Here is an 18,543-nt window from a genome sequence, read left to right as displayed (position 1 = left end):
AGGCCTAACTGTGCAATGTAGTTGGGAGTTGTAGTTTCCAACAGGCCAATGTTCTACATAGTTTAGCTCTGAAAATATGGTAATTAACTACAATGGCCATAATCCATTACGCGCCTACTTGTCCAGTCTGTATGCGGTAGACCAGCGAGGGAGATAAGAACTCATGATCAAGAGGGATAGAGAAGTATCTCTACCTGACAATACATGATCTAATTGACTGATCGGTGATATTCAGCAGTCATAAATGCCTTATTTACATTGAAGAACAACTAAACTAGTGGTTTTGTCAGACAGAATAGGCAGCAGCTCTATTGAGATCAGATGATGACTTGGAATGAAATAATAAAGTCATCAAATAAAACTAATTTAATTTACACAAGACTGAAATATTTTAATTAAAGTAAAGTAATGTTGGTTAATGATGGTTAATAAGTGATCAGCAGTAATGGTCAATCACTACCTGTAGCGCTCTTCTGTGGTGGAAGAAGGTGAGGACCAATGCGCAGCGTGGTAAGTGTTCTTATTTTTAATAACGTAAATAAAATTATAAACAAACAGTTCTGTATGGTGCTAAAAAAAAACACTGAACAGAAAATAATCACCCACACCACACAGGTGGGAAAAGGCTATCTAAGTATGATTCTCAATCAGAGACAACCAACGACACCTGCCTCTGATTGAGAACCATACCAAGCCAAACACAAAAACACCACATAGAAAAAGGAACATAGACAACCCACCCAACTCACGCCCTGTCTGATCATACTAAAACAAAGACATAACAAAAGAACTAAGGTCAGAACGTGACACTACCATCATGGGACTTGTATTAATTGTTTTATTCTGTTACAGCATTCAACCCACATAATAATAATTTAATTTAATAATGGAACTGAAATGGGACTGACCTCAAAAAGCACAAATTGTTAAAGTTTCTTCCAAAATCAACCCAATCAACGTTCTCTGTTGATATTTATATGGGTGCCGTTCACCGGCCAAAAGGTTTCAGAAAAGGCTTGACCTTTCGCGAGACAGGCATGACCCTGGGTAATGAAGTTGTCAAGATTTAATACAAATCGCTGACTGAATACCTGAGAAAGTTTACCCCATTGTACACATGATAAAAATGTATTTAGGTCCATTCTTTCACTCAACCAGGACAGAGTGAAATATTGTCTGCTTTATAATCGATTTATACTGTATAATAATTTGGAGATAATATTTTTGTTGATTTTTCTAGACTGGACAACATTTTTATCTGGACCCAGTTCAATGGGGATGTTGAGCATTAAATAATTAGAATTATGATTAATAATTCTAGTTGCAAGCTTACAGCAGAATAGGTCAGCTCTGAGACATTCTCTGGCTAGAAAGTTACAACGTTATGCTAGACACGGAGCTAGCAGCTTACCCTCCCCAAACCCTTATACATAAGGAGGTAACACAACACTTTAAGATCAGTGGATTTAGGGGCAATATCATTCTACTTCTGGAGAGCACAGGGAGTGGATGAGGAGATCTCAGTAGTCAGCTGATTGGCCCCAGTCAACTCCTTGCCCAGCCCTGAGCCCAGTTGAATAACACAGCTTAACTGTTTCTCTTAAGGTTTAACCTTAAGTAATAATTATCCCTTACCTAAGAGAATACAGTGGGGCAAAAAAGTATTTAGTCAGCCACCAATTGTGCAAGTTCTCCCACTTAAAAAGATGAGAGAAGGCTGTAATTTTCATCATAGGTACACTTCAACTATGACAGACAAAATGAGAAAAAAAATCTAGAAAATCACATTGTAGAATTTTTAAGGAATTCATTTGCAAATTATGGTGAAAAATAAGTATTTGGTCGATAACAAAAGTTTATCTCAATACTTTGTTATATACCCTTAGTTGGCAATGACAGATGTCAAACGTTTTCTGTAAGTCTTCACAAGTCTTCACAAGGTTTTCACACACTGTTGCTGGTATTTTGGCCCATTCCTCCATGCAGATCTCCTCTAGAGCAGTGATGTTTTTGGGCTGTTGCTGGGCAACATGGACTTTCAACTCCCTCCAAAGATTTCTCTGGGGCTGAGATCTAGAGACTGGCTAGGCCACTCCAGGACCTTGAAATGCTTCTTACGAAGCCACTCCTTCGTTGCCCAGGCGGTGTGTTTGGGATCATTGTCATGCTGAAAGACCCAGCCACGTTTCATCTTTAATGCCCTTGCTGATGGAAGAAGGTTTTCACTCAAAATCTCACGATACATGGCCCCATTCATTCTTTCCTTTACACGGATCAGTCGTCCTGGTCACTTTGCAGAAAAACAGCCCCAAAGCATGATGTTTCCACCCCCATGCTTCACAGTAGGTATGGTGTTCTTTGGATGCAACTCAGCATTCTTTGTCCTCCAAACATGACGAGTTGAGTTTTTACTAATATTAATATTAATATTAGTATTACTAATATTTTGGTTTCATCTGACGATATGACATTCTCCCAATCGTCTTCTGGATCATCCAAATGCTCTCTAGCAAACTTCAGACAGGCCTGGACATGTACTGGCTTAAGCAGGGGGACACGTCTGGCACTGCAGGATTTGAGTCCCTGGCGGCGTAGTGTGTTACTGATGGTAGGCTTTGTTACTTTGGTCCCAGCTCTCTGCAGGTCATTCACTAGGTCCCCCCGTGTGGTTCTGGGATTTTTGCTCACCGTTCTTGTGATCATTTTGACCCCACGGGGTGAGACCTTGTGTGGAGCCCCAGATCGAGGGAGATTATCAGTGGTCTTGTATGTCTTCCATTTCCTAATAATTGCTCCCACAGTTGATTTCTTCAAACCAAGCTGCTTACCTATTGCATATTCACTCTTCCCAGCCTGGTGCAGGTCTACAATTTTTGTTTCTGGTGTCCTTTGACAGCTCTTTGGTCTTGGCCATAGTGGAGTTTGGAGTGTGACTGTTTGAGGTTGTGGACAGGTGTCTTTTATACTGATAACAAGTTCAAACAGGTGCCTTTAATACAGGTAACGAGTGGAGGACAGATTAGCCTCTTAAAGAAGAAGTTACAGGTCTGTGAGAGCCAGAAATCGTGCTTGTTTGTAGGTGATCAAATATTTATTTTCAAACATAATTTGCAAATAAATTCATTGAAAATCCTACAATGTGATTTTCTGGATTTTTTTCCTAATTTTGTATGTCATAGTTGAAGTGTACTTATGATGAAAATTACAGGCCTCATCTTTTTAACTGGGAGAACTTGCACAATAGGTGGCTGACTAAATACTTTTTTGCACCACTGTAGTTTAAAGACGTTTTATGCGACTGGGTCCTTAGCCTCCCCACCACAGCATGTGATGACTGGGCCTCTGGTGGACAGCTGTGGCTTCTTTTGGACAGCTGGGGCTTCTGTTGGACAGCTGGGGCCACTGTTGGACAGCTGGGGCGCTCTAGTGGACAGCTGGGGCGCTCTGGTGGACAGCTGGGGCGCTCTGGTAGACAGCTGGGGCCCTCTGGTAGACAGCTGAGGCCCTCTGGTGGACAGCTGGGGCCCTCTACTGTAGATTCCCTCTGGTGGACAGCTGGGTTCCTCTACTGTAGATTCTCTCTGGTGGACAGCTGGAACCCTCTACTGTAGATTCTCTCTGGTGGACAACTGGGGCCCTCTACTGTAGATTCTCTCTGGTTGACAGCTGAGGCCCTCTACTGTAGATTCTCTCTGGTTGACAGCTGGGGCCCTCTACTGTAGATTCTCTCTGGTGGACAGCTGGGACCCTCTACTGTAGATTCTCTCTGGTGGACAGCTGGGACCCTCTACTGTAGATTTTCTCTGAAGCTCACATGACTCAGGGGAAAGCCCTTTAATCCCCTGCTTGTTCCTCTTCTGTTTAGATTGTATGGTTATGTAATGATCATCTGATTCCCTCAGATTTCAAACAGACTCATTTTTCTTTATTTTTATCGACCCATATCTCTCTTTCTCGCTCTCCCTCTGTTTTTGTCCACCCTCACAACATCGCTCATAACTGTATGCCATTTTCTTTCTCTCTACTCCTGCATCTCTCTCTACCTCTCTGCTCCAACATGCCTGTTCATCTCTCTCTGCAGGCAGACTTCAGTGAGCTTCTGGGGTTGAAGGACTACATGGGGGTGATGATGTTCATCACGTTCGCTGAGCGGGTGGTGCCCGTATCAGACCAACGTGTGCACGTCACAGAGGAGCTGTTTGATGGGGTGGAGGTGGTGGTGTACCAGCCCAAACTGCAGGGCGGCGACACTGAGCTGAGGAGAGCAGTCATATACCTGCATGGAGGAGGATGGTGCTTGGGCAGCGCCAGTGAGTAGCAGTTAGGTGCTTGGTAATTAATCCATCTACCAAGCAAGCAATTAGTCAAGGCATATCCAGTATATTTATCCATCCATCCACTGATCCATTCACCCACATTCATCCATCCACTCATTGCTGTGTGTAATTATTTGATCCACCTCTACGCAGACGACACCATTCTGTAAACCTCTGGCCCTTCTTTGGACACTGTATTAACTAACCTCCAGACGAGCTTCAATAACATACAACTCTCCTTCTGTGGCTTCCAACTGCTCTTAAATGCTAGTAAAACAAAATATATGCTCTTCAACCAATCACTGCCCTCACCCACTCACCTGCCCGCCTAGCATCACTACTCTGGACGGTTCTGTCTTAGAATATGTGGACAACTACAAACACCTAGGTGTCTGGTTAGACTGCAAACTCTTCTTCCAGACTCACATTAAGCCTCCTTCACTCATGCTGCCAAATATACCCTCATAAAGCTGACTATCCTACCGATCCTTGACCTCGGCAATGTAATTTACAAAATAGCCTCCAACACTCTACTCAGCAAATTGGATTCAGTCTATCACAGTGCCATCTGTTTTGTCACCAAAGCCCCATATACTACCCACCACTGCCACCTGTATGCTCTCGTTGGGTGGTCCTCGCTACATATTCGTCCACAAGCCCACTGGCTCCAGGTCATCTATAAGTCTTTGCTAGGTAAAGCTCCGCCTTATCTCAACTCACTGGTCACCATAGCAACACCCATCCGTAGCACGTGCTCCAGCAGGTATATTTCACTGGTCATCCCCAAAGCCAACACATCTCCTTTGGCTGCCTTTCCTTCCAGTTCTTTGCTGCCAATGACTGGAACGAAATGCAAAAGTCATTGAAGTTGGAGATTTATATCTCCCTCACTAACTTTAAGCATCAGCTGTCAGAGCAGCTTACCAATCGCTGCAGCTGTACATAGCACATCTGTAAATAGCCCATCCAACCATCTATCTCATCCCCATATTTGTATTTTTTCTGCTCTTTTGCAAACCAGTATTTATACTTACACATCCTCATCTGCACATCTATCACTCCAGTGTAAATTGCTGAATTGTAATTACTTCGCCACTATGGCCTCTTTATTGCCTTACCTCCTTACTTCATTTGCACATACTGTATACAGATTTTTCTATTGTGTTATTGACTGAATGTTTGTTTATTCCATGTGTAACTCTGTTGTTTTTGTCGCACTGCTTTGCTTTATCTTGGCCAGGTCGCAGTTGTAAATGAGAACTTGTTCTCAACAGGCTTACCTGGTTAATTAAATAAAAGTGAAATAAAAAATAAATTAAACAACTAATCCATCCATGCATCCACCCGTCCACAGTGTAATGTTGGAGAGGTTCAGTGGGCTGAATGTCAGCTGGGAATCCAGACAAGAAATAACCAGAGGCCCAAGCGACATGGGGAAGGGGCTATAGGTTACACGCAAATTAAAGCTGCAATATGTCACTTTTTGGGCGACCTGACTAAATTCAGATAGAAATGTAAGTTCTAGATCTGTCATTCTTATTGAAAGCAAGTCTAAGAAGCGGTAAATCTGTCTTATGTGCTCTATTAGCACCAAGCCGGTAGCCATGGAGTGCATTGAAAGGCGGGTCATGGCTCACATCAACACCATCATCCCGGAAACCGTAGACTCAATCCAATTCGCATACCGCTCCCAACAGATCCACAGATGACGCAATCTCAATCGCACTCCACACTGCCATTTCCCACCTGGACAAAAGGAACACCTACAGTATGTGAGAATGTTGTTCATTGACTACAGCTCAGTGTTCAACACCATAGTGTCCTCAAAGCTCACGGGCCGCCCCCAGGTGGTGAGGGTAGGCAACAACACATCTGCTTAGCTGATCCTCAACACGGGGGCCCCTAAGGGGTGCGTACTTAGTCCCCTCCTGTATTCCCTGTTCACTCCAACACCATCATTAAGTTTGCTGACGACACAACAGTGGTAGGCCTGATCACCGACAACGATGAGACAGCCTATAGGGAGGAGGTCAGAGACCTGGCAGTGTGGGTCCAGGACAACAACCTCTCACTCAAAGTGAGCAAGGCAAACTAGGTGATCGTGGACTACGGGAAAAGGAGGGCCGAACAGGCCCCCATTCACATCGACAGTGCTGTAGTGGAGCGGGTCAAGAGATTTAAGTTCCTTGGTGTCCACATCACCAACAAACTATCATGATCCAAACACACCAAGACAGTCATGAAGAGGGCATGACAGCACCTTTTCCCCCTCAGGAGACTGACAATATTTGGCATGGGTTCCATGATCCTCAAAGAGTTTTACAGTCAGGAGCATCCTGATCGGTTGCATCACCGCATCACCGGTTTTTACTATTTTCTACATTGTAGATTAATCGTGAAGACATCAAACTATGAAATAACACATATGTAATAATATAGTAATCAAAAAAAGTGTTAAACAAACAGATTCTTCACCCTTTGCCTTGATGATAGCTTTGTACACTCTTGGCATTCTCTCAACCAGCCTCACCTGGAATGCCTTTTCAACAGTCTTGAAGGAGTTCCCACATATGCTGAGCACTTGTTGGCTGCTTTTCCTTCACTCTGCGGTCCAACTCATCCCAAACCATCTCAGTTGGTTTGAGGTCAGGTGTTTGTGGAGGCCAAGTCATCTGATGCAGCACTCCATTACTCTCCTTCTTGGTCAAATAGCCCTTACACTGCCTGGGGTGTGTTGTGTCATTGTCCTGTTGAAAACAAATGATAGTCCCACTAAGCGCAAACCGGATGGGATCAGTATATATGTTATAACACTATTTCACAGTGGATTCTCTACACTTTACTTGCTTGTTTTGTCACATAAACGGAAATTAGGCAAACTATTCACATTTTAGCAACCAGGAAATGGCAAAGCGATTTCTGCATAGTGCATCTTTAAACACGGTTGCATTTACTATAGTTAAAATAAAATATTTTTGCGGACATTACTGTAGTATTTACAACAATGTTTTTTTGTAGATAATACGGTAGTATTTAGTATAGCATTCTACACTATACTACAGTTTACTGTTGAATTCATATACACACTGTTCACCCTCCACCTCTCCTGAGGAACATACACTCTGTTCAAGCTGTTCAACACAGAGACCGTGGTGTCCCCCTGGTAACCAAAAGCAATTATTTGACATGCGACAAGTGTCATGTTGTGCCTGCAATCTGCTGTGTGTGTGTGTGTGTGTGTGTTTGTGTGTGTGTGTGTGTGTGTGTGTGTGTGTGTGTGTGTGTGTGTGTGTGTGTGTGTGTGTGTGTGTGTGTGTTTGTGTGTGTGTGTGTGTGTGTGTGTGTGTGTGTGTGTGTGTGTGTGTGTGTGTGTGTGTGTGTGTGTAGACTTGCCATGACTACAAGCCTATTGAGCATGAGATGCGCAAGATACTTCTCAAGATACTATTGAGTACTTATGTTAACGATGTAAGATGCTATTAGATAATATTGTCTCTGACGGCTCTCTCTTCTCTCTCCTCTCTGTGTAGGAATGGGACCGTACGACCTCCTAGCTAGGCAGATGGTCATTGATCTTAACTCTGTGGTCGTGTCTGTAGAGTGAGTATATATTTGATGTATTGTATATCTGACATACGTCTGGTATCAGTGTTCCGTATGTTAAACTGTATATCTTGTCTAACAGGTTGCTGTGAAAGGACAGCAGGGCAAAAGATGAACGTCTGGTTGTTTACATTTTGTAAAAGTGTGAAAAAGGCAGTTCTCTTTTTATTTGGAACACATACAGTGCCTCCAGAAAGCGTTCGTACTCCATAATGTATTATGCCTGTTGTTGTGTTAGAGCCTGAATTCAAAATGCATTTATTGTCTCGCCCATCTACACACAATACCTCATAATGACAAAGTGAAAACATGTTTTTATACATATTTGCAAATTCATTGAAAATGAAATAGAGAAATCTCTAATTTTACACAAGTATTCACATCCCGAGTCCATACTTTCTAGATGCATTCTTCAGGCTCTGTCAAGTTGATTGTTGACATTGTTGCTTGACACTCAAGAACATTCAATGTCATCTTGGTAAGCAATTCCAGTGTATATTTGGCTTTGTGTTTTAGGTTATTGTCCTGGTGGAAGGTGAATTTGTCTCCCAGTGTCCTTTGGAAAGCAGACTGAACCAGGTTTTCCTCAAGGATTATGCTTGTGCTTATAGCTGTACTACATTTCTCTTTATCTCAAACAATACAACTGAATGTATTCAACTGAAATGTGTCTTCTGCATTGAAGCCAACCCCTCTGAATCAGAGAGGTGAGGGGGGGGGGGGGGGCTGCAATAATCGACATCCACGTCTTCGGCACCAGGGAAACAGCGGGTTAACTGCTCAGGGAGCGGAATGACAGATTTTTACCTTGTCAGCTCGGGGATTAGATCCAGCAAACTTTCGATTACTGGCCCAATGCTCTAACCACTGAAGAGTAGTACTCAGTGATGTGTTGGATTTGGCCCAAACATTACGTTTTGTACAAGCATTTCACTACCCCACAAGCATTTCGCTACATCCGCAATAACATCTGCTAAATATGTGTATGTGACCAAAACAATTTGATTTGATGAAATTAAATTTGATCTGATTTGTATTCAGGACAAAAGTTTATTTATTTGCCACATTTTTGGCAGTATTACATAAGTGTTTTGAATGCATGTTTTGGAATATTTTATATTCTGTACAGGCTTCCTTATTTTCACTCTGTCAATTAGGTTAGTATTGTGGAGTAACTACAATGTTGTTGCGCCATCCTCAGTTTTTTCATATCACAACCATTAAACTCTGTAACTGTTTTAAAATCACCATTGGCCTGAGCGGTTTCCTTCCTCTCCGGCAACTGAGTTAGGAAGGATGCCTGTATTTTTGTAGTGTCTGGGTGTTTTGACACACCATCCAAAACCTAATTAATAACTTCACCATCCTCAAAGGGATATTCAGCATCCGACTTTTATTTTATTTACACAATCAGTACCCTTTTTGTGAAGCATTGAAAAGCTTCCCTGGTCATTGTGGTTGATTCTGTGCTTGAAATTCACTACTTGATTGAGGGACCTTACGATTTTCTGTATGAGTGGGGTACAGTCAATAAAAAATCATGTTAACCAGTATTATTGAACACAGAATGAGTCCATGCAATTTATTTAGGATTGCTATAACAAATAGGTTAAATACTTATTAATTCAAGACATTTCAGCTTTAAATTATTTGATTACTTTCTATTCTGTAATTTACTGCAGCCTTTGTGTCACATACGTGAGGAGAGACGGACCAAGGCGCAGCGGATGTTGAGTTCCACATATTTATTATGAAGTGAAACTAAGCAAAACCATAAATCAAATAAACTAACACAATGAAATGTGACGACGTGGTGCACATGCACAAAATACAAAATAATATCCCACAAATGCAGGTGTGGAAGCAACCTACCTAAATATGATCCCCAATCAGAGGCAACGTTGAACAGCTGCCTCTAATTGGGAACCATATCAGCACCCACATAGAAATATCTATACTAGATCACCCCCTAGTCACGCCCTGACCTACTACACCATAGAGAACTAAGGGATCTCCATGGTAAGGGCGTGACACTGATCATTTTTCTACAAACAAAATTATACTTTGATATTTTGGGGGGATTTTGTGTAGATCATTGATACAACATACATACAGCATATTTATTTCATTCATTTTAAATTCAGGCTAACACAACAAATGTGGAAAACGTAAAGGGGTGATGGCACTGTAAATGCCTCATGCAAGAATATATGCATATTTTATTACTGTCTCACCAGGCTTTTATTACTGTCTCACCGGGGTTTTATTACTGTCTCACCGGGGTTTTATTACTGTCTCACCAGGCTTTTATTACTGTCTCACCAGGCTTTTATTACTGTCTCACCTGGCTTTTATTACTGTCTCACCAGGCTTTTATTACTGTCTCACCGGGCTTTTATTACTGTCTCACCAGGCTTTTATTACTGTCTCACCAGGCTTTTATTACTGTCTCACCAGGCTTTTATTACTGTCACACCAGGCTTTTATTACTGTCTCACCGGGCTGTTATTACTGTCTCACCGGGCTTTTATTACTGTCTCACCTGACTTTTATTACTGTCTCACCAGGCTTTTATTACTGTCTCACCAGGCTTTTATTACTGTCTCACCAGGCTTTTATTACTGTCTCACCAGGCTTTTATTACTGTCTCACCAGGCTTTTATTACTGTCTCACTCAGACATTTATTACTGTCTCACCAGGCTTTTATTACTGTCTCACCAGGCTTTTATTACTGTCTCACCGGGCTTTTATTACTGTCTCACTCAGACATTTATTACTGTCTCACCGGGGTTTTATTACTGTCTCACCAGGCTTTTATTACTGTCTCACCAGGCTTTTATTACTGTCTCACAGGGCTGTTATTACTGTCTCACCAGGCTTTTATTACTGTCTCACCAGGCTTTTATTACTGTCTCACCAGGCTTTTATTACTGTCTCACCAGGCTTTTATTACTGTCTCACCAGGCTTTTTTTACTGTCTCACCATGCTTTTATTACTGTCTCACCAGGCTTTTATTACTGTCTCACCAGGCTTTTTTTACTGTCTCACAGGGCTGTTATTACTGTCTCACCAGGCTTTTATTACTGTCTCACCAGGCTTTTATTACTGTCTCACCGGCTTTTATTACTGTCTCACCTGACTTTTATTACTGTCTCACCAGGCTTTTATTACTGTCTCACCAGGCTTTTATTACTGTCTCACCAGGCTGTTATTACTCAGACATTTATTACTGTCTCACCGGCTTTTATTACTGTCTCACCAGGCTTTTATTACTGTCTCACCAGGCTTTTATTACTGTCTCACCGGCTTTTATTACTGTCTCACCAGGCTTTTATTACTGTCTCACCAGGCTTTTATTACTGTCTCACCGGCTTTTATTACTGTCTCACCTGACTTTTATTACTGTCTCACCAGGCTTTTATTACTGTCTCACCAGGCTTTTATTACTGTCTCACCAGGCTTTTATTACTGTCTCACCAGGCTTTTATTACTGTCTCACCAGGCTTTTATTACTGTCTCACCAGGCTGTTATTACTCAGACATTTATTACTGTCTCACCGGCTTTTATTACTGTCTCACCAGGCTTTTATTACTGTCTCACCGGGCTTTTATTACTCAGGCTTTTATTACTGTCTCACCAGGCTTTTATTACTGTCTCACCAGGCTTTTATTACTGTCTCACCAGGCTTTTATTACTGTCTCACAGGGCTGTTATTACTGTCTCACCAGGCTTTTATTACTTGTCTCACCAGGCTTTTATTACTGTCTCACCGGGCTGTTATTACTGTCTCACCGGGCTTTTATTGCTCAGGCTTTTATTACTGTCTCACCGGGCTTTTATTACTGTCTCACCAGGATTTTTTATTACCCTCTCACCAGGCTTTTTCTGTCAAATCAACGTCTTCACCCACAGTAGCAGCACTGTCGCATCTTTATTTCTCCATCTCGCTCTCATCTACCCCCTATTTCTCTTTCATAACCTTTTCCTATCCCCTTTTATCTTTTTCAAGCACCTCTCTCTCGCTCTCTCGCTTTCTCAAAATGAGAGAGAATAAGCACTTTGTACACCACATTACATCTGTGATTCCCTCTGTGAGAGTATGGCTGCGTGTGTGTAGGGGTACTGTATGTGTGCAAACTGCAAGCCAAATTCCTGCCAACAATGTGTCGATGTTCCAATGGTAAAATGTGTTCGGCTCCAAACTGTTTTCATATATTTCTTTGATAACGTTAATGGGCTGAGTCATATGACTGTATTATGCAGTATCATTATATGACTTACCTTTCATCTCTAAACCAGCTAATGAAAACAATGCTCTTGTATCAGCTCGCCTTTGGTCCCTGATGAGATAGATCCCATAAAGTACACTGATCATACCGGATTAGGGTGTTTTGCTTTAGTGATGTCAACACAACACGACAGGTTAGAAGTCCTGCAGTGAAGTTAACACCTGGGCCACAACCTGTGAGTCAGAGCTGCTTTACAGCTATACTAGTAGTTTGTATAGAGATTAGTCAATATGTCCTTATGGTTGTTGTTTGTATAGAGATTAGTCAATATGTCCTTATGGTTGTTGTTTGTATAGAGATTGGTCAATATGTCCTTATGGTTGTTGTTTGTATAGAGATTAGTCAATATGTCCTTATTGTTGAGTTTGTATAGAGATTAGTCAATATGTCCTTATGGTTGTTGTTTGTATAGAGATTAGTCAATATGTCCTTATGGTTGTTGTTTGTATAGAGATTAGTCAATATGTCCTTATGGTTGTTGTTTGTATAGAGATTAGTCAATATGTCCTTATTGTTGAGTTTGCATAGAGATTAGTCAATATGTCCTTATTGTTGTTGTTTGTATAGAGATTAGTCAATATGTCCGTATTGTTGAGTTTGTATAGAGATTAGTCAATATGTCCTTATTGTTGAGTTTGTATAGAGATTAGTCAATATGTCCTTATTGTTGAGTTTGCATAGAGATTAGTCAATATGTCCTTATGGTTGTTGTTTGTATAGAGATTAGTCAATATGTCCTTATGGTTGTTGTTTGTATAGAGATTAGTCAGTATGTCCTTATTGTTGAGTTTGCATAGAGATTAGTCAATATGTCCTTATTGTTGAGTTTGTATAGAGATTAGTCAATATGTCCTTATGGTTGTTGTTTGTATAGGGATTAGTCAATATGTCCTTATTGTTGAGTTTGCATAGAGATTAGTCAATATGTCCTTATTGTTGAGTTTGTATAGGGATTAGTCAATATGTCCTTATGGTTGTTGTTTGTATAGAGATTAGTCAATATGTCCCTATTGTTGAGTTTGTATAGAGATTAGTCAATATGTCCTTATTGTTGAGTTTGTATAGAGATTAGTCAATATGTCCTTATGGTTGTTGTTTGTATAGAGATTAGTCAATATGTCCTTATTGTTGAGTTTGTATAGAGATTAGTCAATATGTCCTTATGGTTGTTGTTTGTATAGAGATTAGTCAATATGTCCTTATTGTTATTGTTTGTATAGAGATTAGTCAATATGTCCTTATTGTTGAGTTTGTATAGAGATTAGTCAATATGTCCTTATTGTTATTGTTTGTATAGAGATTATTCAATATGTTCTTATTGTTGAGTTTGTATAGAGATTAGTCAATATGTCCTTATTGTTATTGTTTGTATAGAGATTATTCAATATGTTCTTATTGTTGAGTTTGCATAGAGATTAGTCAATATGTACTTATTGTTGAGTTTGTATAGCGATTAGTCACTATGTCCTTATTCTTCCACCCCCAGTTGGCTTTAGGTACATATTAACTTCCATAGTGTACATAACATTTATAGATTTGCATATTGTTATCATTTAACTGTAGCTACCTCAGCTGGTACAGACACTAGTTCGCAGGTGAGAGGACCTGAATTCTCGCTGAGTTGACCTCTGACCCCTCCCTTGTGTCCACCCAGGTACCGCCTGGCCCCAGAGCACCACTTCCCTGTCCCATATGAGGATGTGTACCGGGTGGTGAAGCACTTCCTCCAGAGGGGGGTTCTGGCCCAGTACACTGTAGACCCAGGACGTATCGCTGTGTCCGGGGACAGCGCCGGGGGAAACCTGGCTGCTGCTGTGTCCCAGCAGGTTAGCTCTTAGTGTGTGTGTGTGTGTGTGTGTGTGTGTGTGTGTGTGTGTGTGTGTGTGTGTGTGTGTGTGTGTGTGTGTGTGTGTGTGGCGTGTGTGTGTGTCCCAGCAGGTTAGCTGTTAGTGTGTGTGTGTGTGTGTGTGTGTGTGTGTGTGTGTGTGTGTGTGTGTGTGTGTGTGTGTGTGTGTGTGTGTGTGTGTGTGCGTGTGTGTGTGTCCCAGCAGGTTAGCTGTTAGTGTGTGTGTGTGTGTGTGTGTGTTCCTGTTGTGTGTGTGTGTGTGTGTGTGTGTGTGTGTGTGTGTGTGCGTGTGTGTGTGTGTGTGTGTGTGTGTCCCAGCAGGTTAGCTCTTAGTGTGTGTGTGTGTGTGTGTGTGTGTGTGTGTGTGTGTGTGTGTGTGTGTGTGTGTGTGTGTGTGTGTGTGTCCCAGCAGGTTAGCTGTTAGTGTGTGTGTGTGTGTGTGTGTGTGTGTGTGTGTGTGTGTGTGTGTGTGTGTGTGTGTGTGTGTGTGTGTGTGTGTGTGTGTGTGTGTGTGTGTGTGTGTGTCCCAGCAGGTTAGCTGTTAGTGTGTGTGTTAGCGGCAGTGTTATCTATCCACTGTTGTTTTAATTAGCTGAGATTAGGAGGAGCAGTCCAAGACTGCAGTACAGTACAGAACAGTAAGTCTTAAGGTCCTGTGTGTGTGTGTGTTTGTGTGTGTGTGTGTCAACAGCTGCAGCAGGATCCAGAACAGCAGCTGCAGCTGAAGGTCCAGGCCCTGCTCTACCCTGTGCTGCAGGCTCTGGACCTCAATACTCCGTCCTACCAGCAGAACCAGAACATGCCTATCCTGCCCCGTACCCTAATGGTGCGCTTCTGGAGCGAGTACTTCACCAGCGACAAGACCTTCTTCAGGGCCATGATGACCAACACTCACAACAGCCCAGAGTCCGCTGCTCTGCTCAAATTCGTCAACTGGAGTGCCTTCCTGCCAGAGTCCTACCGGGGCAAGTACAACTACAGCGCTCCGGTCGTGGCGTTGTCGGCTGGGGGGGCAGGGTCGGACGGGCCATCGCGCTCCATCGCTGACCCCCGGGCCTCGCCCCTTCTGGTCCCAGACGCTGCTTTACGCTCGCTACCCAAGGCCTACGTTCTGACGTGTGAGTACGACGTGCTGCGGGACGATGGGGTGATGTATGCTGCGCGTCTGCGCCGCGCCGGTGTGGAGGTGACGCACGAACACTACGCCAGTGGTTTCCACGGCGCCCTCATGTTCACGGTGTGGCCAACCGACTTCCTGATTGGACGCACGATGACGGAAAACTTCATCAAATGGCTGCAGCATAACTTGTAGAAAACAGAAGAAAAGTTATGATCTTTCAATGTTCATTCCTGTTTCCCCTAGCAACTCAATAGCCATTGTTTAGGTGCTGCTTAGATTTTTGTCTGTTTGGTTGTTTATTCAGTGACAGACAGTGTTTTTGTTTATGCTTGCAAACTGAGGGGTTTTCCTCTCTATGGCACTGTGTCCCAATAACAATACCAGATACCAGTCAAAAACAGGTTTGTCTGGATTTTCTAATCACCAAGGCAACCAATGAGGCAGAACATGAGGCTAAGCAACTGATACCAGATACAAGACATTTGATGAAGCCAAGTGTTTCTACATTTGATTTCTGACACATCCATCTGATACTGCAGCTGATTCTCATCACATGTCAAAGTGTTTAAGGTGAAGTTTTGTCATTTACTTCCTGGTGGCGTGATGCTTGCAACACCCGGGTTGTGTGTTTGATTCCTTTGGAGGGACCAGTATGAAAATGTATGTGTTCATTACTTCATTACTGTTTATTACTAACTGTAAGTTGCTCTGGATAAAAGCATCTGCTAAAATAATAGAACATATAACATTTAAAAAAATAAAATGTACATCTTAAGGTCGTTGACTCCTAAGGTTTAGGAAAGGCTTAAAACGAAAATCTCAAAAACAACTATCTATCACTGGATTCAAAGTTGCAACCTTTGGAATCAGAAGCAGATGCCTGTGCCCATCTGCAGTCCCTGTCCACAACACTGGAGCAAAACTGAAACCTACTTGAAGGTAACAGTGCTCAATGTTGGCCCTAGTGGCCAGTGCCCGATTTCCACGAATACTGACTAGTAGCATCACTTGTTATTTAGTTGTGTAAAGTACTTCAGTAAAAATGCTCTACAGTACTATCTTAGGAGTTTTTTTTTTTTTTTTTTTTTTTTCCACAACTTTTACTTTTACTTCACTACATTCCTAAGGAAAATAATGTGCTTTTTACTGCATACATTTTCCCTGACACCCAAAAGTACTCGTTACATTTTGAATGATTAGCAGGACAGGAAAATGGTCCAATTCACACACTTATCAAGAAAACAACCCTGGTCATCCCTACTGCTTCTGATCTGACAGACTCACTAAACAGAGAACATCCCTGGTCATCCCTACTGCTTCTGATCTGACAAACTGACAAAACAGAGAACATCCCTGGTCATCCCTACTGCCTCTGATCTGACAGACTCACTACACAGAGAACATCCCTGGTCATCCCTACTGCTTCTGATCTGACAAACTGACAAAACAGAGAACATCCCTGGTCATCCCTACTGCCTCTGATCTGACAGACTCACCAAACAGAGAACATCCCTGGTCATCCCTACTGCTTCTGATCTGACAGACTCACCAAACAGAGAACATCGCTGGTCATCCCTACTGCTTCTGATCTGACAGACTCACTACACAGAGAACATCCCTGGTCATCCCTACTGCTTCTGATCTGACAGACTCACTACACAGAGAATATCCCTGGTCATCCCTACTGCTTCTGATCTGACAGACTCACTAAACAGAGAACATCCCTTGTCATCCCTACTGCCTCTGATCTGACAGACTCACCAAACAGAGAACATCCCTGGTCATCCCTACTGCTTCTGATCTGACAGACTCACTACACAGAGAACATCCCTGGTCATCCCTACTGCTTCTGATCTGACAGACTCACTACACAGGAGAACATCCCTGGTCATCCCTACTGCTTCTGATCTGACAGACTCACCAAACAGAGAACATCCCTGGTCATCCCTACTGCTTCTGATCTGACAGACTCACCAAACAGAGAACATCGCTGGTCATCCCTACTGCTTCTGATCTGACAGACTCACTACACAGAGAACATCCCTGGTCATCCTACTGCTTCTGATCTGACAGACTCACTAAACAGAGAACATCCCTTGTCATCCCTACTGCTTCTGATCTGACAGACTCACTACACAGAGAACATCCCTGGTCATCCCTACTGCTTCTGATCTGACAGACTCACTACACAGGAGAACATCCCTGGTCATCCCTACTGCCTCTGATCTGACAGACTCACTACACAGGAGAACATCCCTGGTCATCCCTACTGCTTCTGATCTGACAGACTCACTACACAGGAGAACATCCCTGGTCATCCCTACTGCTTCTGATCTGGCAGACTCACTACACAGGAGAACATCCCTGGTCATCCCTACTGCTTCTGATCTGACAGACTCACTACACAGGAGAACATCCCTGGTCATCCTACTGCTTCTGATCTGACAGACTCACTACACAGGAGAACATCCCTGGTCATCCCTACTGCTTCTGATCTGACAGACTCACTACACAGGAGAACATCCCTGGTCATCCCTACTGCTTCTGATCTGGCGTATTCACTTAAACACAAATGCATCGTTTGAAAATGACGTCTGAGTATTGGATTGGTCCCCTGGCTATCCATAAAATAAATAAAATTACAAGAAAATTGTGTTGTTTTCTTTGCCTAATAAAATAGTGAAAAAGACTAAAAGCATTTGGTTTTAAATATACTTAAGTATAAAACATACATGTATTGCTAAAATATACTTAACTATCAAAAGTAAATGTATAAATCATTTAAATTTCCTTAAAATGATTTCTAATTTAACTTTTGATACCTAAGTATATTTTTGCAACACATTTACATTTTATACTAAAGTATATTTAAAACCAAATGCTTTTAGACTTTTTCTTAAGTAGTACTTTACTATTTTACTCTCACTTTTAATTGAGTCATTTTCTAGTAAGGTATCTTTACTTTTGCTCATACTTTAAGTATGAGATTTGGGTACTTTTTCACCACTGCTGTTATTGAGGACCAGTAAAGAGTACTTGTGTTCTTCAGTTTAGTTCTCATCCCATACACGTGCTGTAGGTCCAGTCATCATGTGTGGTGTACTGAGCCTCTTCACGTGTCTCCCCACCCACCCAACCTCTCTCTCTCTCTCTCTCTCTCTCTCTTTCTTTCTTTCTTTCTTTCTGTCTCTATTTCTCTTTTTCTCTCTTTCTTTCTTTCTCTCTCTCTCTCTCTTTCACTCTCTCTCTCTTTCTCTCTTTCACTCTTTCACTCTCTCTCCCTCTTTCTCTCTTTCTCTCTCTCTCTCTCTCGCTCTCTCTCTTTCTCTCTTTCTTTCTTTCATTCTCTTTCTCTATTTCTCTCTC

The 18,543-nt window shown here is 42.2% G+C and overlaps 1 protein-coding gene across 1 annotated transcript in view; it reads left to right on the top strand.

The window, feature by feature from the left end:
- The window catches only part of LOC135553196 (arylacetamide deacetylase-like), a 33,938-nt gene extending 16,339 nt beyond the window's left edge, over positions 1-17,599 (top strand). The window contains exons 2-5 of the mRNA XM_064985365.1: positions 4,082-4,310; positions 7,847-7,916; positions 13,866-14,037; positions 14,749-17,599. Of these exons, the coding sequence (XP_064841437.1) occupies positions 4,082-4,310; positions 7,847-7,916; positions 13,866-14,037; positions 14,749-15,369 (1,092 nt within the window). The 3' untranslated portion in view covers positions 15,370-17,599. The remainder of the gene's footprint in view (positions 1-4,081; positions 4,311-7,846; positions 7,917-13,865; positions 14,038-14,748) is intronic.
- Positions 17,600-18,543: the final 944 nt, after the last annotated feature.

This window comes from Oncorhynchus masou, chromosome 13, assembly GCF_036934945.1.
Source record: "Oncorhynchus masou masou isolate Uvic2021 chromosome 13, UVic_Omas_1.1, whole genome shotgun sequence".
NCBI classification, from domain to species: Eukaryota; Metazoa; Chordata; class Actinopteri; order Salmoniformes; family Salmonidae; genus Oncorhynchus; species Oncorhynchus masou.
The sequence above is the reverse complement of the archived record's forward strand: the minus strand, read 5'-3'. Positions and strand labels throughout refer to the sequence as shown.